The sequence below is a fragment of the Dermacentor andersoni genome, chromosome 2 (assembly GCF_023375885.2).
Source record: "Dermacentor andersoni chromosome 2, qqDerAnde1_hic_scaffold, whole genome shotgun sequence".
Lineage (NCBI taxonomy): Eukaryota > Metazoa > Arthropoda > Arachnida > Ixodida > Ixodidae > Dermacentor > Dermacentor andersoni.
In genome coordinates this window covers 66738247-66761647 of record NC_092815.1, presented here as the reverse complement: position 1 = coordinate 66761647, position 23401 = coordinate 66738247, and the positions used below count along the sequence as shown (strand labels likewise).

Sequence of the window (23401 nt, the reverse complement as noted above, 5' to 3'; positions counted from 1 at the left end):
GGGCACGTGTGGTGCCTCTGCATGTGCAAAATGCATCCTTAATGCAGGGCACGTTTGACATCTATGATGGCAGAATGTGGCTAGCGGGAACTTGTTTTGGCACACCAATTTTAATGCACACACCAGTTTAGTAGGCTTTTTCTGCTAAATAATATGTACTATAGGCTTCATATTTCTCCCGTATATGGTGGAGTTGCTTGTATCCTACAGTTCTGCCATTTAATTTTTTGCAGAAACTCTGCTTCTGCTTGTAGCTATATTGGGATATTTGTTACTGTTTAACAACAGTTCAGTGTTAGGGTAGACACAATTATTTTGGACTTTAAATGTCCCTATTAAGGGAGTCTGTTCTTGGCATAATGAACATGTCCGTAAGTTTGGGTCACATTTTTGTCATATGAATAAGATAAGGAAAATGCGGTAAGTATATCAAAAGTGAAAATGACGTTTGGTAGCAAACCACACGACTCGGTTTTAATGAAATTCTCTGACTGGTAACCTGGACTGACCACTACATAATATCTACTATGGAGCCTTCACTCCTTATCTAGGCCTTTATTAAGGTGAAAGCCTTATACATCTCATCAGTCAGTCAACCTTGAGTGAAAATGCGTTGACGACATGAAAGGTACAAAAACGCTACGAATCCTCAACCTTTGGCAGGAGTCGAACCCACAACCTTTGGTGGAAGTCATACCAAGAACCTTTGGTGTTAATGAAGGCGACGTTGATTCAAGCACAGTTAATTATGATAGGATTACGGCACTCGAGCCCGCGACCTTTGGTGGGAGTCGAACCCTCAGCCTTTGGTGGTAATTACGGCACATGTAATCAAGCTAGAGTAAATGAAGGCACTCGAGCCCACGACCATAGGTGGGAGTTGAACCCCCAACCATTGGTGTTAATTAAGTCACAGTTAATTACGGTATAGTTAAATAAGGTGCAGTTAATTAAGATAGAGTCAAGGCACTCAAACCCATTACCTTGGATGGGAGTCAAACCCTCGACCTTTGGAATTAAGAGGGATGACTAAGCAAAGTACAATAAGCAAATTAAGGGGGACGTGTACATCATGTGTCCATCTTTAATGCATTGGCACTTGGGCTTTCACTTTCAAGTCGCCTTAGAGTTAACACAAAAGACCCTGTGAATTTTTGTGCAAGGTGCTCCGACAGTGCAGCCGCATGAAACTACAGGTTAAATCTTAAAAGGCAAGGGATATAGTTACCGGACGTGACTGTGTGAGTTTTGGCTCCACCAAGCTCCTCCTGAGTGACATCTTCATTTGTAACAGCCTGCGAAGGAGATAAAGGGATCGCAATCCCGACGAAATATCATTCCACTGGAAGCAGATAAACATTTGGAGGATGCTTAAACTTAGCCTTTAAGAGTGGAATTCGATAGCATTAAAAGATCCCTGACTGCTTCTCGCACTTCCCGGCAACTAGAGCGTACGTAACTGTAATGTTTACCTCGAAACGCTTGCCGCGAACGCTATGCACGAAGGCAAGTTTTGTGGTGGAACTTCGGCCCCTTGCATGGGCCACGATGCGGCGGAGGCGAGCGCCAGCTGGAGTTAATGCAAAGAACCAAACATGCTACTCCTTGGCCCCCAAGACACCCATTGCACTGCCGTGTGCAAAATGGTGGAAGCCACGGCCGGTTTGTGTGTGTGAAAGGGCTTGTTTTCTCGTATAGTCAAATTACAATCCGAGAGCTATCATGTCTGTAGGTTGTGTGCCAGTCATAGTTTACAATTTTTCTATGCATTTTAACTTGAGATATTCTATTAGTTCAGTCAATTGCTGGCATCATGTGGAAGGCCTGGGTATACGTGGTTCGAAAATCTTTTTGCCAATGCAATGTCTGACGCGGGACACCAGATTTTCTGCGACACGGGGTCCTTAACGCTGTCGCGTTAAAATCTAGTACACACGGAAAGGACCTCTAGCTGAGGTCACATGATTTCTATAAATTCAAAAAGAAAAAGCTACCAAATTTGATAGCACTCGTCGACTAGCTGACAGCTTAAACTGATCAAGAAAGGGTGTTTAGGCTTTACTATGCTATGTGCACTCAAATACTTTTAACAAAAGTAGAGTTAAAAGGTCGTTGCAACATGTTTTAAATTTTAAGAAATATATGAAACATGTGCGGCACTAATTGCCATAAGCCTGTAGCTGCACAACCATTGCCTGTGTGATTAATGAGAAGATGACAATATCAAGTGTTAGGGTCTCACAGGAGTACCGGCCACCATGGGTTCGAGCTTAGCGAGAAAGCCGTCGCCTATAGTGTGAGCTCAGGCCACAAGGGGCTACCAAGCGATGCACGCAAGAACACATTATTGCCCTGAGTTGACGAAAAACGTTTTTTTGTTTCTAGTGACACAGAACACTGGAAAAATGCCTGGTCTCAGGGCGGCATGGGAACGAAAGGGGTGCCGCACCAAGGGTGAAAATACAGACAGGGGTGCCTATAGCACATCGCTATGAGAGCACAGGCTCAAGCTGGGACACACCACTAGGAATGCTACTTGCGCTCGCGATAACCAATGGACCAACTTGCAAGACCTCGAGCAATCTCATAGGGCTTGGGTCGACAACAAGTGCAGCTTGGCGTGGTACGACCTCGCACGAGCCCTAGGCATTCGTTATTCGGCTTAGTGTCCAGAAAGGATCAACACTAAGTACGTGCTCCCCACACAGGCAAAGGCACTGTGCGCAAGCTCAAGTCCTAGTTACAAATGTGTCGGTGGATGAGAGGAAGCACGTACGTACCAAGTGAAGTCCCGGCGGTAAGAGACACTCCCCGCCATCAGCAGCCTAACACAGTTGCGCCGTGACGTCAGTGCCCCGCCCCCACCGCAAACCATCGCAGGTGGAGTGCCACCACTGACAATTGGTCACGAGTGGGAAGGGGGTGAGGCGTAGGGATGGCAGAACAGGTGAGTGCCTGCACAATGGTGCTAACGCAAACCTCAATCCCCACAACAATGAAAGCTTCAAGCTAAACTCAAGCCCCAGTGCCACGTTTAGGTCTCCACATCAGGGTTCAGTAGCTGATGCTGGCCAGATATTTACCGCAGGGCCCAAATAAATGAAGAGCATCCCCTTTCAAGTGGTGACCCATGATGTAGAACCTCTGCAACCTCATTAACCATGAACTCAGACAGCGAGCCCCTCCGCTCGCTTACTATGCCTACGACCCAGAATTATGGTTTCTGCAGATCCAAGTGCATATTCTGGACTCACTGCATCCCAAGGCAAGCGGCACCATGTGAGCTGGTTTGTTGCTGCCCTTCTTGACTGCTGTCTTCACAGCCATTTGTGACTGACAGTTTTCTCGGAGCTCCAACTGATGACCAATATGCCATTATAAAGCACACCATCCTCACACATTCTGGCGTAGCTTCAATTTATCCTCACCTTGTTCCTCAAAAATGTCAAGCACCCTCCTTCCATGAATGACCCCTGGCTATTCCATGCTGCGCACAGCCTCCCTCTTGGGAAAAGCAAGTGCATTTCACACCTTCCTTTAATGACCCTCTAACCCCAAGCCACAGTATGCGTCATCTCAGCTCGGGAGATGGAAGCAACGAACATCTCACAGACATTCAGATGCCCTTATGACCAGCCCAATCCTCGTGCTCGTTTTCCTTCTTTGCCACAAGTGCGTTGCGTACCTGGCCCTCCTGCAAATGTCTCATCAGAGCCCAGAGATTCGTGTCTACCTCACTGTTTGGCCACAGCATATGACAGGAACTGTCCTTATTCTACAAATCCACATAACTCGGCAGTTGAGCACATATCCTGTGTAGCCACCAGCACATTAACCAAAGAATCGGTGCGGCAAAACAACCTTTATTCTTTTAGCAATCTGGGACCACAGCATGACTGATAGATGGCGCAACTCTGTATTCATGCTCTGGCGAAAGCGCCACAATAAACCCTCGTCACATTGCAGGACAGCACATGGCAGTGTCCAAGATCTAAGTTCATGTCAATGACAGTAGAGTGTTATTTCCATAGCTGTAGACGAAAACTGCTCTTGATGCTCTGCAATCCCTGTCATCCTCTCAAAAGCTCGCACCTATTCGAGGCTATGATGTTCAAGCAGTGTGTGATAGCAACACCTGACACTGCAAGTTTTTCACGCAGCAATCACAACCATCACTATGCGACGCTTTGCCTCCCATGCCATCTGCACTGGTTACTGGCAATACTCCGGCTGCTTTGACTATCCCCAAATCTCTTTTTTCTCAGCCCCATGCTCTTCTGCCTTTGGAAAATTACACATTGTACTCGGCCACACTGTAAAAGCACCCTGTTCACGATAATACTGACACCTTAGACATTCCCTTTAACGCATACACGGCCCTTTGCTGTGGCGAGTTTTCACGGTTTTGAGATGTTGTGTGGCAGACAGGCAAAGTGCTGAGTACTGCAGAGGGCTAATGATTAAAAAGGCATCAAATCAGAAATTATTTTTGTTTCATTCGGTCTAATCATGCATAATCAGTGTGCACATATCATATCATATTGGGCGTTTTCGCGGTTTTTGTGAAGTCACGTGATAGACAGGCAAAGTGGGAGTGACCCGAAAATTTTTTGACCCATCGTGGATGGCGGATTACAGAATTGGAATCGAAAAGTTTGGAATAGCTTTATGTCACAGTGCCCCTGGATGAGACCTGAATCTTATTTGACCCAGAGACCAAGGAGAAAATAAGGAATGCTTGCAACGCAGCTCTCCACATGCCAAGAAGTTTCGGATGCTGAGATCAGCCAACAAAGTGATGGCATTTATATTTTGAAATAAAGGTGGGATATTTCTTGAGAACTAACCACAGAAAGAAGTGAGTGTCATCAGAGGTTACTAAGCGATACCTTTAGAGAAGTGACCTTAGCACAAATTGATGTTTAACATGCAAATGCTTAAAAAGAGTTGTTCTTTCAGGATTATGCTTCAGTGCACAACACGATAATTTCTCCAGCAGTAGAAACCAGCAAAATTATGATTTTCAGTGCTTAAGCATTCGACACACTGGCTCCTTGCGACTACCATGCACTTCAAGATTTAAATCTATGTCTGAAAGATCCCAAATTTGCAATCACTGAAAAGGTCTCCACAGCTGCAGGTGCTGGGTTAGCCACCAAACCTTCTAAACTGTATTTAACAGGATTAAAAATCGACAACACCATCTTGAAAAAAGTGTGGAACAAATTATGTATTACGCCTTCTACCCCTGTTCCTTCATTGAAAAGCTTAAAGGGGCCCTGAACCATCCCTCGGGCTTGGTGAAATAACATAGTCCGCGAGTAACATAAGCTGCTGGGAACATCTCGGCCAAGTTTTGCTGTCATACGTGGTGCGTGGAGCACGCAAGCAAGGCACGAAGACACCTTTCTCTCAAACGCTCTCTTTTCAACAGAAGCCTGCTCCTCATTCTCTTCTGGACACTTTACTTCGTAATAAAGCATGTTTCAATATGCGACTGCTACTGGTAGCTTGGTCTTCTATGTAGTGTAGATACCGCGGCCGCCGCGGGGTGCTGCCACGAGTCCACTGGCTAAGCACACTGCGGCTCGCGTTTCGATTATGTTTGGCACGTCGTAGTCACCAAAATAGGAAGTCGTGGCGTCTACGTTAATTTATAAAATGAAATTTGATTTCCTCGCCGCAGTGCCATTTAGAAGGCGGAGAGTTGTGGGCACGCCCCAGTTCGCCATAGACTTCGCAGTGCAAGGCATTGAAGAAGGAACAAGAGCACAGCGGAGGCCGTGTTTGATTGCCAATAACTCCGCTTCTGCTGAACGCATTGAAGAACTTCTTGCAGAAAAGTATTTCTGAAATAGCCCGTCTTCACTTCAAATACCTTTCTCCACTTCAATAGAAAGTGGTTCAGGGTCCCTTTAGGAAATATATACAGAAATCCCTAGCATGGTGAGAACTGAAATGATGGCAGTAAAATGTAGAGATGCTGCTACGTACCTTTACGACTTCTGGGCCAGTTATGAAAAGGTAGGAAGTGTCCTGCAGAAAAAGGAGGGAAGAAAAGTTACACGCAGATGAACTTCAAAATACTCAAGAAATAAGCACATGAAGTAATCCTAGCTACTTAACACTTTCAGTGCCCGGTTTTCTCCGGAGGTGATACCCCTCCAGTGTCAGTTTCATTTTTTCTTTGATATTATAAAACAAACACAATGGTTTATTTTTTGGTTATGCAGAAGGGAAAAAGATGACATGGATAATGGCCAATGCCCTCTTGGTATGGTCCTCACATTCCTATCTGATGTTTGTGACAAGACAGGACAGAAACACAAAAACGTACTGGTACGGCAGTGACACCGAAAGAGTTAAAAAGTTCAGTTATCTTGATTGAGTACGCAATTAGAGCAGGCTTTCAAACAACCACTTTAGGTCAATGCTTTACTTCTGCATGTTTTAAAAATAAATTCTGGGGTTTTACGTGCCAAAACCACAATATGATTATGATGCACGTCATAGTGGGAAACTCTGGATTAACTTTGACCACTTGGGGTTCATTAACGTTCACCTAAATAAAATTACACAAGTGTTTTTGCATTCTGCCTCCATCGAAATGTGGCTGTTACTGGCATAATCGAACCAGTGACCCTGAAATCCGCAGCTCTAGAATGTTTTAATGCCTAGCACCTCATTGCAGTGAGTGGCAAGTACAGTGAAAGCTCAATATGTATCGGACTTCATGGGTCCACGGCAAATTGTTTGTTATTCTAAAAGGTCATTATAGTGAAAGCCCCAAAATTAACCATTCCACCCATCAACCTTTTAGTTGCCACTGTTTGTGCTATACATGAAAACATTGCTGTTGGCTCTCGGCCTGTGCTGTTTGCTATTTTCCATGGATTCTGCTGCCATGCACCACTGAAGCACCATATAATACCGTATGTACTCGCATAATGATCGCACTCGCGTAATGATCGCACCCCTTAATTTTGTCGTCAAAATTAGATTTTTTTATTTCCCTCGTAATGATCGCACCCTGAACTTGTCGCAGCGATATGTCGTGTGCCAAATCTAGCTAATGATGATCGCGCTCACCATCTGTCGAATGCTGCGCAAACGACTCTTCAAATGTTACCGAGCGGACTGCACGCACCAAACAGATTCTTAAGCAGATGCCCCATTTCATTCCCTTCATCACTTTCTGCACTTCAAGAACAAAAAAAGATCTACAACTAAACTTGCCTTGGCTTTATTATTTGTTCGCTTTATAATCGTTGCCAATTTAATGATCTTACTCATTACTGATACGGAAAAGCTGTTTCAATGCACGTAATGTACTCACGCGAAAAAAAAAAATCGCATTCAGCTTGCTCCGTCAGTCGCCATTTTTGTTTTGATGTCCTGCACTGTTACAGCAGCAGCCGCCCGTTGGTTGACGTGTTGTCATCCCGCAGCAAACGCGTTCCGACACGTTTCAATGGACACTGCGTTTGCTGCATTTTGCAAGGTGGCCGTGGGCTTTGTGTTTGGTTTTTCTGTGTTGGTGCCGTTTCACCATGGGACACTATGCGAGTTTTACGGCTACGTTTAAGCTTAAAGCTGTTCACTACGCACTGGAGCACGGCAACTGTGCTGCCGGCAGGCATTTCGGCGTCGACGAAATCAGAATACGCTATTGGAAAAAACAGCGTGAGCAGCTGATAGCTACCGATAGGACGCGCCGGGCTTTCCGTGGACCCAAAACCGGCAAGTTCCCTCACGTTGAGGAGGCGGTCCTTAAATACGTGAAGGACCTGCGCAAAGATGGTTGCGCTGTATCATTGGAAATGAAACAGATACAGGCGCGTGCTGTTGCGAGGAAGCTGGGAATCAACGCAAAGGATTTCAGCGCTAGCTCGGGCTGGACGACTCGCTTCATGCGACGAAACGGACTTTCACTGAGGCAGCGGACGTCGTTGTGCCAGCGGCTCCCATCCGCGTATGAAGAAAAGGTGGTCGACTTCCATCACTTCGTTACGAGGATCCGCGAGAAGAATGGCTTCCTCTTATCGCAAATACGAAACGCTGACAAAACTCCGTTGACCTTCGACATGCCCCGAAACACGACAGTAAACGAGATGGGTGCTCGGAGCGTCGTCGTAAGGACATCGGGTGCTGAGAAACTGCGATGTACTGTAATGCTTGCAGTGACGGCAGACGGGCAGAGGCTTCCACCATACATCATTTTCAAACGGAAGACTATTCCGAAGGGAAACTTTCCCCGTGGCATCCACATCCGCGCTCAAGTTAAAGGATGGATGACAGCGGAACTTATGGTCGACTGAATAAAGACTGTTTGGGGACGAATACCAGGAGCGCTTCTGCTTCCTTCGCTTCTTGTGCTGGACAGCTTCCAAGGCCATATTGTGGATAGTGTTCGAGCCGAGCTGAAGGAGCGAGGCACGGAAATTGCAGTCATCACTGGAGGTCTCACGTCGCTGCTACAGCCTCTGGATGTGTCCCTGAACAAACTGTTCAAGGACAACGTTCGACTATTGTACGCAGAGTGGATGGCGGCAGGCGAACATGATTTCACGCCGAGCGGCAAAATCAGAAGACCGACCTTGGAGGTGCTTTGCTCCTGGATCGTCGAAGCGTGGAGTGGTGTCTCCGACGAGGTAGTGGCAAAGAGCTTTGAGAAGACCGGCATATCTAACGCACTGGAAGGGACAGAAGACGACTTTCTGTGGGACTCCGAAGGTGCCCCCAGCGACGACACTGCCGGTTCCAACATTGCAGCTTACAGCGATAACTGTGAAGATTCAGACTCTGAATAAAGTGAGGCGCCCTTTATTCAATTAGAAAAATAAAAGGGCAATGTGCAATTCATGTAGTGCCTATGTAATGTGTGCGTTTATTACAAAGGTAAGCCTTACTCAACTTTTATGTTTGGCTATGTTTACCATAGCCATCGTAAGAATTCTCACCCGAAACTTGCCCTTTTGCATCTTCCGTGCTAAAAAATTCCTTTTGCGAAAATTTTAACCCGCGTAATGTTTACCATAGCCATCTGTGATGACCCACTTATGGGGGCAAAGGTTCGTGTACTCAATGTTTTAACGGTTCTCTTAGGCGGAGCCTCCGAGAACCCAATTGAGGACAAAGCCGTTGGTTTGAACACACACACAAAGACTTTTAATCAAACTAGAAGGAGGCATAAAGCAAATAGAAAGAAATAGAAAGCATGCCTAAAATAAACACTCAAGAAGACATTGCGGCAACGAACACATATAGGGCTTGCATGAGGTTAACGAGCGCGCGAGTCCGGGCTTGCCACGAGGGCGGGGACGCGTCACAGTCTCGACGCGGCGACGCGGCGACAAGCTGGCGAAATGAGTGGTGCCGGTCTCACCATAGGTCGCGGTGTAAGCTGATCGACCGGGCGACCGGAGCACGCCAGCTCTGGCTAGGCGAGGTAAAGTGGGTGGCTTGGTGGCAGGAGTGGACGGCGGCGACGTTCTGGCCGGGCAGCTGGATGTAGAGCTCGGGCCCGTAGCCCGACTGCTCCTGTCTCGCCCACAGGCACGGAAGCTCGAACGCCGGCCTCGGGCAGCAGGCGGCACGACAGACGGGGTGGCGTTCTGGCCGGGCAGCTGGCGTAGAACTCGGGCCCGAAGCCTGACTGTTCTCGTCCTGCCCACTGGCGCAAAAGCTCACCGGCCTTGAGGAGCTGACGGCACGCTCAGGTAGACGGGCGACGCACAGGAACAGGTTGGCAGGAGGCCCCGGTCGGGTGAAGTCCTGGTGGGCTCGGGTCCGGAACCCGACGGCCCGTCTTCAACGCCCGCTCTGGTGGTTGACCTCCTCCTGCCGTCGCTTCCTGGGACTCTCCTGGCGTCTCCCCGTCGTCTCCCTGCGTGTCCTCTTGCGTGTCCCCCCGTTCTGCCAGCGCACCACGCTTTTTCTTCTGGTCCGGCCGATTTGGCATTCTCGGATTGGCTGCCCGACGCCCCGTGGTCTCTTCTAATTGGTTGCTTTTCTTTTTGTTGTCTTTCATGCGCCGCACTTCCTGCTCGTTCAACCATGCCCTCAACTCCGCACCTTCATAGGCCCATGCGTTCGGCTAGGGCTAACAGATCTCGTGTGCTAGCAGCCATAGTTCCTAGCCTTTAGAAAAAAGATCCAAACGAACGGCTTTGTCCTGTCACGGACGCCAATTTGTGATGACCCATTTATGGGGGCAAAGGTTTGTGTACTCAATGTTTTAACGGTTCTCTTAGGCGGAGCCTCCGAGAACCCAATTGAGGACAAAGCCGTTGGTTTGAACACACACACAAAGACTTTTAATCAAACTAAGAAAGGCTTAAGATAAATAGAAGAAAATAGAAAACATGCCTAAAATAAACATTCAAGAAGACATTGCGGCAACGAACACTCATAGGGCTTGCATGAGGTTAACGGGTGCGCGAGTCCGGGCTTGCCACGAGGGCGGGGACGAGTCACAGTCTCGACGCGGCGACGCGGCGACAAGCTGGCGAAAGGAGTGGCGTCGGTCTCACCATAGGTCGCGGTGTAAGCTGACCGACCGGGCGACCGGAGTGCGCCCGCTCTGGCTAGGCGAGGAAAAGTGGGTGGCTTGGTGGCAGGAGTGGACGGCGGCGGCGTTCTGGCCGGGCAGCTGGATGTAGAGCTCGGGCCCGTCGCCCATCTACCTGAGCGTGCCGTCAGCTCCTCAAGGCCGGTGAGCTTGTGCGCCAGTGGGCAGGACGAGAACAGTCGGGCTTCGGGCCCGAGTTATACGCCAGCTGCCCGGCAAGAACGCCACCCCGTCTGTCGTGCCGCCTGCTGCCCGAGGCCAGCGTTCGAGCTTCTGTGCCCATGGGCGAGACAGGAGCAGTCGGGCTACAGGCCCAAGCTCTACATCCAGCTGCCCGGCCGGAACGCCGCCGCCGTCCACTCCTGCCACCAAGCCGCCCACTTTTCCTCGCCTAGCCAGAGCGGGCGCACTCCGGTCGCCCGGTCGGTCAGCTTACACCGCGACCTATGGTGAGACCGACGCCACTCCTTTCGCCAGCTTGTCGCCGCGTCGAGACTGTGACGCGTCCCCGCCCTCGTGGCAAGCCTGGGCTCGCGCACCCGTTAACCTCATGCAAGCCCTATGAGTGTTCCTTGCCGCAATGTCTTCTTGAATGTTTATTTTAGGCATGTTTTCTATTTTCTTCTATTTATCTTAAGCCTTTCTTAGTTTGATTAAAAGTCTTTGTGTGTGTGTTCAAACCAACGGCTTTGTCCTCAATTGGGTTCTCGGAGGCTCCGCCTAAGAGAACCGTTAAAACATTGAGTACACGAACCTTTGCCCCCATAAGTGGGTCATCCCACCATCGTAAGAATTCTCACCCGAAACTTGCCCTTTTGCATCTTCGGTGCTAAAAAATTCCTTTTGCGAAAATTTTAACCCGCGTAATGATCACACCCCCGAGTTTGCGTAAATTTTTTTTACAAAAAAAGTGTGATCATTAAGCGAGCAAATACGGTAAGAGTGGCATGCGCAAGAGAGACGCTGACGGGAATAGAACCACCGACAAACAGGAAGCTCTATGTTACCTTCAAAACGCAATGTTTCTTTTTGACATTCCTTGCCCATGGACACTGCAACTATCTCGCTTTGGGCGGACACTTGCGCTATTTCAAAGCGCAAGCTTTGACACGGTCCAGAAAGTGCAACTGTGTGGCATCCCAGAGAGCCCGGAGGTTACATTTCTCCCCGCGCATAGTTGGTACGGCCACAGAAAAAAGTGCATAAGAAGAGGCATGCACAGACAGAAGGGCGAAAGAAGGAAGAGATGCGCTTCCATTGCTAGGATACACTTGCTTGAGCGGAGCATGCTCTAGCAAAACCTGATGCCTCGTCGCCTCCACAATAGCGGAAAAAAGAAAAAAGAAAGAGTCCCTTCCATGTTTTTCTCTATACAGTTATTCCCCTTCAACTCTATAGAGTTTATCCCTCTCCAGCTTGCACCGCCACACATTTCAACTTTTTTTTAATTTAAACAGTGAAAGAATGGAATCATCTTCCTGCTGAATCAGTGCACCACTCTAGTCATTCATCTTTCCAAGCATTCATCAAAAATATAACCTACTAGATTTGTCCACCCCTGACGTAAAACCCCAAATATGGTGTTTGAGGTATAAATAAATAAATAAATAAATAAATAAATAAACAAACAAACAACTCTAGAGGCAAAGCTCCCCAAAGAACATGCCCTGAAATCGGCAACTGCAAGGGTGCCGCCATGTTGCTACTCTGTGCAGGCACAGACAACAATATGCAGTTCAGATGAGATGTACAATCAACGCGATCCCAAGCATCTCTCAGTATGGTGGTGCCACCTAGCTCAGGCAGCTGCAAACGCATCCTTTTCACGCACTGTAAATTCTACGTCAAATGTTTCCGAACAGCCACCAAATCTCTGTGAAAAATATATGGAGCGATCTTTTTTGATGCATACGTACATGCTATGCGTTATTGCTTGTTTTATTGCGAAAGCAATACTGCTTGCACTTTCGGCCCATCGGTGGTCGTGGCGCCTCCTTACACAGCTGCGCGTCACGTGACCGTGTGACGTCTCGCCAGACCGAGAGACGGGGCCCCAGCTCGCGGCATCGATGGTGGAGGCGAAGCCTTGCGCGGTGCTGCTGCGGCGCTACCGAGAGAGAGCGCTCGCTGGTGTGACGTCACGCTAGGAGGATAAATGGGGCTACAGCTCGGCTCCTCGCAGAGGTCGGCGCGCTGCCTTGCGCTATGTCGGATGATGTATAGCCATAAATTTAACAAAGGGCAACCATGTCCACACCATCAGCTGAACCAAGGCGCAGCCAAGGGTATTGCTTTCGCAATCTTCCAAGCTTAACCAAGCTAAGCCTTCAGCCAATTTTTTAAATAATATTTTGAATATCTGTAGTGTTACAAAAATGAGATGTAGCAACATGGCGGCACCATTGTGGTTGCCCCATTTTTCGCCCAGCTTTTCATTAAGACTTAGTATGCTAACTCGATGTTTTTCTCCTCTGGTGCCATCTCAGCTTTTATGGACCCATGCGCCACGGCATCCACTTTCTGCGCCTTGTCTCTGCTAGCTTATCATTCCAGCTGCCGTGACGGAAACCTAAGAACCCCCAGATTTATGAATATTAATTTGTAGTACTGAGGTGTTAACATGACATAAAAACTGAATAACAATCGCTATTTTGGAAAGTTCTGTATTCTGAAGTTCCTAGTACTGAAACATTTTTACACTGAAATTATAAGCAGTCAGCAGGGGATTTCTGAAAAGCTTGTTAATCTGAGAAGTTCATTAACGTGGTGTTTGTAGTAACAAGGCTTCAGTGTGAAAACACAGGGAAGGCGGGAGATGGAAATGCAAGACAATGAGCAAAACAAGAACATGGTAAAAGCGGGAGCCAACGTTTCGACAAGTGGACTTGTCTTTTTCAAGGCGACATATGCTTTCCTCGGCACAGTATATATACTGTGTACTGTGCCGAGGAAAGCGTATGTCGCTTTGAAAAAGACAAGTCCATTTGTCAAAACGTTGGCTCCCGCTTTTACCTTCTCATTTTGCTCAAGGCTTCATTGTAAAATCTCACTTAAAGCTGACAAGGATGCAATGTGAAAATAATGCTGACGAGAAATGCATCTGCCTGCAAGTTCCATTTGTCGTGATAAATGCTAAAAGCAGTGCCCATGAAATGGGCTGGTCAAGAATATCATTCCTTGACTAAGTGAGCACATGACATTTTTGGTAATGTATAGTAACTGACACCACTCATAACGTTTGTCAATTATGATGACTGTTTGTTGCCTATGATATTGTATACTCAATGCTCTTAAATTTATTCTGGATATAATGACGGCCAGGTTTGCCATTTTTATGGCATAAGAAAAGTGCATTGTGCAAAAATGAAAAATTGAAAAAGAACACATAAAAGACAAGTAGCTTGTATGCAAAAGCCCCTCTCTTTTCTAGACAGATCTTCAAGTGTTCTGCGGATGTGAGCTGGATGTAGATTAAGGCGACGTAAGTTAGAATTGACAGTGCATGAAAGACTAAATGTAACATTAAGCTGCTCCAGTGAAAATAAGTCACTGTACCAACAATGAATATTCTCTTCTACTTATTTTGATGAAGTGGTCTTGTTCTGTAACTAGCACAAACATGGCAGATACTAAGGTAAGCGCTGTGAAAACTTACGGTCTATTCAGAAATAAAAAAAACTATGAAATGGCACATACAACAACATTCTTGTTTATTAGCTGTATCTGTATAATGTTGGCCATCAATCCTGCCTTATACAAAAGTTTTGGCCCAAATGTAATAAATGCTCCATCATTTCTTTACTCATGAAATCGTTTCCTTGCAAACACCCACTGCTAACATTTTTTGTGTCAGCTGATGCTATGACCTGGATGAGTGGACCTGATACAAATTTTTTTTTTAATCAATGCCACAAAGGTCCCTGCATATTTTGTCGCTTTCTCTTTTGTAACACCCTCAACTAATAAAAATTTCTCATACAGCTATTCATACACGTTATATTCCAATCTAGTTTACTGTTTCTTCATCAACAGATATCAATAATTTACTACAAGGATGCTATGCTTTCAGCATGGATAAAAAATACCACACTATCTGTACTGTATTTCATTTGAATAGCCTCAAATTCTCCGAACAAATTCCGCACTCCCTTTTATTGATCCCTTCAATTCAATCCCTCAGCCCGTTTTTCCTTTCAAACAAATGTAGCAACATTACCCAATTTAAAATTAAACAACTGCTGCTTGCTTTGTTTATCACAGTGCTAGTCAAACAACCACAGCTCTGACAGTATAAATGCAGTCAGGAAATGAAGATTACAGTATTTGGGTTAACTATTCATTTAAATCTTTCCCTACCATGGTGAAAATATTAGTTTCTTTGTAGGTTACGCCAGATTTTGTTTTCTCAAGAAACTACTGCACTCAATATTTTATGTAATACATAAACAAAAAGAGAATGAATGGACTTTTCATGCACAAAAAATTTATTAATTAGATGTATGTCCTAAAAACACATATAGATTACCAGAATCAAGATTGTTGGATAAAATTGAACAAAGTTTGTAAAGACACGCTATATTCTATATCTTCTAAGAAAGAAATGTAAAAAAAATTATGAGATATGCAAAATGTACTGCCGCATAATAGGCACTATCTCCGAAAAACTCAACATTTTTCTTAACAGGAATTCCACTACAAAAACTGAAGTGCAAGCACTACAGTTTAGTGTGCTGCGCTGCGGTCATTCCGGGCTGGCTTGCGCAAGCCATCAATAAAATAAACTGCAGACGCAGTGGAATCGCGAGATCTTTGATCTTTCGAAGCGTGCGCTGCTCTCAGAGGTGGCCATTTTCGCTTTCTACTTTGACAATCGCGAAATTTTGGAGTACGTTAAAAAATTAACACCTCGTGGGGAAAAAGTGAACTGTTCAGAAAACAAAAATATAGTTCTCCTCCTTCACGTCCTATGGTGCAGTGTCCATGAGTGGCATGGAAGGTCTCGAAAGTGCCATTTCAAACCATCGATAGCGGGTGGCCATTTCTGCTTTCTACTTCGACAATTGCGAAAACTTCTAAGCGCGTTCAAAAATCATCGCCCGGAAGAAAAAAGCGAACTGCTTAGAAGACAAAAATATGGTTCTCCTCATTCATGTCCGATAATGCCGTATGTACGTGAGCGGCGCAGGAGGTCTCGAAAGCGGCATTTCAAACCATTCTCAATGGGCTAATGATGCTCAATGGGCACGGTACGAAAAGAGTTAACATGAGTTTTGACATGACATACATATATTTCTCTTTTTTTTTTTGCTTTAAATGGAGGTGCAGATGCGAAAATGAAAACATACTGCAAGCATTAGAGCACCCTAAATAATTTACTGAAATACCTGGCTACATGAGCCAGTTTCAGTTTCAGTACTCGATAGATGGATGAATCACATCACAATACATTGGTTCGCTTAATTTGTGCGATCGCTATGCCTGCTCCATGTAAACGTAGCGAAATTAAGCATGCAGCATTCTTGTTAATATGTTTTTGTGAGCAACAGCATCATACGTAGCCTTATTGTTACATGACATCAGCAAATTCTACCATGTAGTTACATAACGATGTCTATGATGCCAGGTGCAGAGTTTCAAGACCACCTTTGGGATCAAATTAATATATCTTATGTTTTCCAACAATCATACTTGCTATGTGCCATCCTACTCCATGCGAGAAGCGTGTGGTTGTTTCTACAAATATTAACATATATATGCCAGTACTACTTTAGCAGATGACTACACAGTGGCCCCTATTCTACTTATATGAGCGCGTACCTTGACCATGAAGATGAAGTCTGTCATGGCAGGAGAGTAAACAGCACCACCAGCACAGGGTCCCATAATCACGGAGATCTGTGGCACAACACCGGAGGAGAGAACGTTACGCTGGAAGATGTCGGCATAGCCAGCCAGAGATTCCACGCCTTCCTGGATTCTTGCTCCCCCCGAGTCGTTGAGACCAATCACAGGAGCTCCTACAAGCATAGCTTGGTCCATAACCTAGCAGGGGATGAAAAATTCCCATCAGTGTTGATAAAGCTTACAGTGCAAGCAGCAAGCTTCTCCTTTCGGAGTTCTACGATGTCCAATCTTTCTTGCTTGACATGTACGCACTGTTTCAGTAGCTGCCACAATTTGTTTTTTTCTGTACTGTTAAGCATTCAAGCTTATTCTTTCTTTTGTTATCAATTCCAAGTGATGCTCCTAAAAATGTGAAAAGCTGGCTCAGTCTGGAACTTATTGTCACCCACTTGCAATCTTTACGACTTTCATAAATAGTGTGCTCAGTCAGAATAACCATAGCTTCAATTTACACACCTGAATAGGCAAAAGCAGCTGGCTGCTGGTCATCACTGTGAAGAACAAAGGTTCACGTACTTGCCTCTCGAACTCACTCCACATCCACTTCAAAGGCGTGAAATAGAGCATTCGTTCGCGATGAAAGGTGGAAGTGGACGCGAGTAGGAACAAAAGTCGGTGGTAGAGTTTTAAAGGTAGTATGAATGTGAGTGACTATGAGCAAGTGGGTGTGTATATGAATATGTATGCGAGCAAGTGCTGGTGAGTGGGAATTCAGGATTTGAGGAGAGACCTGAGCGATAGTGGGAATTCAGGCAAGTATGAGTGGGTGTTGGTAAGTTCACATGGAAGACACTATGAACACAAGTGAGTATTGGTGAGCATTAGTAGAAGCATGAGTGAGCTTCGATGAGTGAGTGAACATACGGTAAATATGAGTGAGTGCATAGCCTACAAAAATATTGGTGACTGAGTAACTTATTCTGTCAACCTATGGGCAAGAGTGTGTGACCACACTTAGCATAATACACTATTTTTTTCTACTGAATGCGCTGCACCTTTAAAGGGCCCCGAAGCAAAATGTAAATTTTTTTTTTACATTTTAAAACAATGCGAGCATCCCATGGAGAATGCCGTTACCATCATATCTCTCAAAGGCAGCAGCGACACACGCTGCAGGAATGGCACGAATTCAAAAAACAATCCCGTGCTCCTCTCCTGGCCTTTCCGGTGCGTCCTTTGTGCACTGCAATGTCGATAGGATGCTTCCGGTGATGTCACCAGGAGTAAAACCACTCGATTGATCAGTCATTGAGGAATGACAGTGCCGACATGACCAGAGCCAACTGTGTGTTCCAAGGACGGAAGAGGGCTTGCCCATTCTGCACCACTGTACTTTTTATGAAGCTTCCATTCAGTGAGCTTCCCACAGAGGGTAATTAGGGGTGGCCTATAAAGGAAGGTACCTTTCTTCTAGCATGAATGCACAACTTGTAGCTTATGCTGCACTGCGCGGAGTTGGAAAGCGTATGCAGCAAATGGGAGAGAGTGGGAAGGGTGGCGAAGGAGAGCGAGAAACAGCGGCAGTCGCATTTTCATGCACGAAACACCTGTACACTTACTATTATACTGCACCATTTCAAAACATTCTTGCGGCAATATGTTCACAGTGGATTAGTACACATCAGCCACCATGCAACTAATTTTTGCGCTCAGTGTCGTTTGGGGACCTTTAAGCCTCAATCTGCTGGCACGTTAGTCTAGGAATCAAGAGCTCGTGTTTGAACCTCATTTGGTAGGACCATATTATTTATTGGCAAAATGTAGCTGCTGCCAATCAAAGCTTTCACAAAATGAGCAGGAAAACACAGTAATCAGTGTTACAAACAGTTGAGCATAGAGTGCTGTCTGTGTGGTAAAGGTGAAGGTAATGGAACAGGCACGTTAAATAATGGCATAGAAGTGCACAAGCAGCTCATCTGGCTTTTCTTTGTAGCATGGATGTCTGATACACATATGCAGCTAATTTCTATACCTGCTCTATTCATGGACACCCTTTTTGGTACCCTTAATAATCACATAGGGTAATTTACAGAACATAAAATCTGATCGTGAACCCCAATAACTGCGGCCAGTGGCGTAGCCATGGGGGTGGCCCACCGCCCTCGTGCTCCTCCCCTCTTGTAATTTGTGTTAGTATGACCGGGTTAGTATGCCCCAAAACTCTGTGCGTGCAGCAGGGAAGTGTTCTCAGATGATCACTTTTGGAGATATTACTTACACTGCGAATGCCTGGTTGAACAAAACCGCTCGAATCATCCAATATGCCGCGTACTACGTCACGCGAAAGTTATAGTAATGCCGAAAGCGATCGTCCGAGAATACCACCTCAGGTGTATCATACGAAACCTACCTTGCATATCTTCTTGGCGTGTACACTCGAAAGACTTCCGCCAAAGACTGTAAAGTCCTGTTAAAAGAGTCCAAGAATGCAAAATTACGCACATGTGCTTGAGGGATGTATTATGTAGTACTCGCCTGGCTGAACACAAACACTTGGCGGCCGTGAATTTCGCCGTGCCCAGTCACGACGCTGTCACCGGAGTACTGCAAGATGAGCGACGGTAAGCAATTTTTAGTTTCTTTTACGCTCGCATAACTCCATAGCGTCGAACGCATGCTTACCTTTTCCTTGTGCATGCCGAAATCACTGCATGTGTGCTCCATGAACATGTCATACTCAACAAACGTTCCGGGATCGAGCAAGATAGATAAGCGCTCCCTCGCCGACAACTTTCCCTGTGGGAGAACGAAGAACAGTAAGCATAAGCCCGTGTTTCATACAGCTCATTACAACATATGCATAAGGCGGATTCTTTTTCGTACCTTTTCATGCTGCTTAGCTATGCGCTTCTCGCCTCCGCCGAGCAAAGCTGCTTTGCGCTTTTCTTCGATTTCCTGCTTGACGCGGAGCGTGTTGATAACTGAACAGTAGCGCAGTGACAGCCCGGGAACTGCAAACCGACCCGCGAAGCACCTCGGAATAACACGACGCGCTGTCGTGTAAGCTAAAGCGGCAGACATGATGACACTGCCGCAGGTAAGCGTTTAAAAAGATGTCCAAGTTCTCCTTTTATGTGCGATAGCTAACGTCATGTGCGACACATTTAATGCAGAAAGTGGAACAAGCTAATATGGATCAAGCTAGCTCGTACCAGCTGCAGAAAGGAATTTATTGGAGCATTGAGCAAACGAAACAATGCAAAAACAAGAACAGGCGACGTTAGCCTCAGTCGTAGCCGCGGCTGCAGCAAGATCCCTAGCCATAATAAGCGGGTCTAGAAGCCGACATTTACCACGGCTCCCAAAATGACTTCCGCCGTATACAACCAGCTAAAGCATGGCCTTCAAGATTAGCATTTATAAAATTAAATATGGTAGCTATGACGTCCTTTTGACATCTCGCTCGCTTTTGACGCATCACTTTAAATAAGTTTACCCCCCTTTGGGTTGTATTTTGTCTCCAGACAAAAATTGTCATCTTTCGTGCCCACATTTACTTTGCTTAACGCTGCGAGCCCGGTACTTCCTGGTCACGAACGGCTTGCGCGTTATCAGCTTGACACAGCTACAGTGTACGAGTACACTGTAACACAGCATTTTCGACAGGAAAGTAGCGAGCCATAGAGCTACTATTCCAACTAACTATACTAAATCTATGTAGCGAGCGCCGAGTTTTCAAACGAAGAAACGCAAGCAGGGCAGTTGACGATTATTGTTTGGGAAGATAAGCCCCAAGGCGCGTAAACTTTTCTTGGAGTGATGGAAATAACAAAAGCATGACCTTCGAGATTTGCGTTATCGTCCAGAGACAGGGCGTCAAAATCTATCAAGCGATAAGGTCTCAGATTTCCAAAAACAGATCGCAAAAGCCCAGCTTTCGTAAGCTGCATGGAGCGAAAGCGATTCCAGAGTCGTAAACATGGCATGGCTTCAAAAGTTGACGTAACGGCATTGTTTTAAACATTTCACTGAGTTTATTCACTGCAAGCTGCGCACGCGAAGGCATATTCGTGGCTATTTCTTTCAAATCACACAAGTAACAGTGCCAGGTGTTATACTGAACGATTCAGGCGATAAAATGCAACTTTGCAGCAAAAATTTGAACGAAAATAGAGCAGCAGAGAGAGAGAGAGAGAGTGTGTGTGTGTGTGTGTGTGTTTCATGTTCCGCTAGTGCAATGCCCCTTATACGAATAACCACCAACTAGCCCAGCTTTCTGCCTTAAATGCATTTCTTTCAGAATGTTAGAAGAAAAACACAAATGCATGGAATAAGTGAGAACATGGGTCTTCGATATCTCCATCAGTTACTTCAAGGGAACTGTCGTACATCTCGTGGACTGTCCATTTATACCGCCGCTGATCGGCTGGAGCTGTAAGAGTGAGATGGATAAAGTTACTGTATATGCTACCAAAGCTACCTTTGGTAGCATATACAGTAACTCTAAAGATGGAGGCAGGCCAACGCCACCTAGAAAAGAGGCCTGGCCCGACTCGCATAGATACAAATGGGCACGCTCGAAACGCAGCCGCGCCTATTATTCCATCACCATTTTCTCTTTTTTTTTTTTTCTTGCAGGCTGGGGCGGACGTTACTTGCACGAGAAATCGAAATGCATAATCGACTAATCAACTGAAATGCGCTAAATCCCTTTTTAATTAATTGATTTACGACAAGTATTGCAATTTATAAATTGTAGCCCGCGACCTGGAAAGGCGTATCTATTTGGAACGAATTTTCGGGATGACACACACCAGTTTCGAAATGTTACTTCCCAAAGCTTGCGACGAAACACATGGACGTTCCAGTTACTTTCGTGCTTCAATTCATCAAAGGGTGGTGAAAAAAGTAAGTGGAACAATAGTTCATTTTAACCGCAAGTCTCAGGGCGCATATCTCGAAATCCGTGTGATCCTTAGAATCCGTTCCAAGTGGATGTGCCTTGTAAACACACCTGCTACGATTCATACTTTGCAATATGCGTGACTAGATAATTAATTTAATCATCATCATCATCATTTATTTACCCTTAAAGGCCCTTGGCTTAGGGCATTACATAAGGGGGGGGGGGAGCAGTCGTTACATATACAATGGTCGGTAACAACAAAAAAGCAATACAAAGTGCAGGGTTCATGTTCAACATTTACATCATCAGAAGCATCAACACTAAGACACAGCGGCTCAAGAACAACTTGGAAACAAAACAAAACACGCATACACATTCAAAAACACGGCAAAATAACTCAGCCCTTGAAATGTACTGTTAATAAATGCCTGAATTTATTAGGTTCTATTTCAGTAACTATGGAATCGGGTAAGTCATTCCACAATGTAATGGAGCTAGGTAAAAAAGATTTATTAAATGAGTTTGTGGAGCCATGTATGCGCTGCAAACTTAAAGAGTTGAAAAGACGGCGTGAGGTGCGAAGCGGCGGGTGTAATACAGAATTTCTTAGCTGTGGGAAGGTATAGTACAATTTGTGAAATAGGCAAAGCTGTGAAATTTTACGCCGAAGTGCCAGGGGTTGAAGAAAAAGGGATGCCTTGATAAGAGTTATACTGTGTCGTCTGTCATACTGCGATGTGATAAAACGGGCCGCGAGATTTTGGACGGCTTCAAGCTGATCGATTAGATAGTTCTGATGGGGATTCCAGATCGCCGAGGTATCTTCGAGTTTCGAATGGATGAATGTTACGTTCATATTTAAAACAGCGCCAAAAAACACGGACAAGGGAGGACACAGGACAGCGCTCGTCCTGTGTCCTCCCTTGTCCGTGTTTTTTGGCGCTGTTTTAAATATGGATGATCCGTACCAACTAGCTCGCACCCAAACCCTTCTGAGAGTTACGTAGGCGAGTTGACGGACAGAACGGGGTGAAAAAGCGAGGGATCGTCTGATAAACCAAAACAACTTAGAAGCATCTGTACAAAGTTTTGCAATGTGCTCAGACCATGTTAGTTTGTTGTTCACGATGATTCCAAGATACCTGTATGATTCTGTTTCAGAGAGTGGTGTAGAATTTAATGGATTTGTTAATGTTAATTAATACAGTTTTGTGAATTAGTCGGCTACGTATTTTGGTTTTTCGTGCGACAATATTCAGCTGCTACTAGTAATCCAGCTCAAGGACTACCATTGCGTTATCTGTCACAGGAGGCTTTTAAAACTTCCGTATGGTTTAAAACACACGCACACAAAAGCACCCCATATATCTGATATAGATGCAATGAGTAGCGTTCAGTGTTACAATGCACATTTCCACGTCGAGTACTCGCAACTGACATACGCAGCCGGTTTTATACTATATTCTGCTTTTGCGTTATATTTGTAAAAAAATTAGGGATATATCGCTTCGTTATATTATGCTGTAGTACTAATTGACATATTGTAATACAGGAAGTTGCAACAAAAATTTGAAACTTTCACAGGGACTCTGCACGACATACAAGTCTGTAAAACCACAGGGTCGCATCAACCAAAGATAATAACATCTATAGACAAAATCCTATGCCTGGAATCGACGTCCAACTAATGTTCCAATGACATCTAAAAAAATAAAAATACATAAAGGCCTAACTGGCGCATCAATAGGATATTTTTTAGTGTTTCACTTGAGAATTTTTCACAATTATTTCAGTACATATATTTAGGATGTCCCCAGCGGTCCGGATATTCATTAGACATCCTATATGGTGCCTTTGTGTCGTCTGGGCATGTTTTTTCATCTTGTAGCAGTAGCGTATAGCTTTGTTTCTTATCCTGTCCAATGAAAGCTATCGTTCACATTAGTGACGAAACTAACTAGCGCTGCTTACTCTAGCAATAAAATAGACACGACAATTTAACCCTGAATATACAAAATAAACAAAAACCTATCATACATTAATAGTTTTGAAGATTGCCAAGATCCCGTCGATTTCTCGCC

The 23401-nt window shown here is 45.4% G+C and overlaps 1 protein-coding gene across 3 annotated transcripts in view; it reads right to left on the bottom strand.

The window, feature by feature from the left end:
• The window catches only part of LOC126542189 (propionyl-CoA carboxylase beta chain, mitochondrial-like), a 52446-nt gene extending 32759 nt beyond the window's left edge, over positions 1 to 19687 (bottom strand). For 2 of the 3 annotated variants that reach the window (XM_055077064.1, XM_055077065.1), the window contains exons 1-7: positions 19298 to 19687; positions 19097 to 19210; positions 18950 to 19018; positions 18825 to 18881; positions 16388 to 16612; positions 5995 to 6036; positions 1229 to 1295 (exon numbers count right to left, since the gene is read on the bottom strand). In XM_055077064.1, the coding sequence (XP_054933039.1) occupies positions 1229 to 1295; positions 5995 to 6036; positions 16388 to 16612; positions 18825 to 18881; positions 18950 to 19018; positions 19097 to 19210; positions 19298 to 19495 (772 nt within the window). In that variant the 5' untranslated portion in view covers positions 19496 to 19687. The remainder of the gene's footprint in view (positions 1 to 1228; positions 1296 to 5994; positions 6037 to 16387; positions 16613 to 18824; positions 18882 to 18949; positions 19019 to 19096; positions 19211 to 19297) is intronic. The other variant, XM_050189137.3, reaches the window with a different exon arrangement.
• Between the last annotated feature and the right edge of the window lie 3714 nt (positions 19688 to 23401).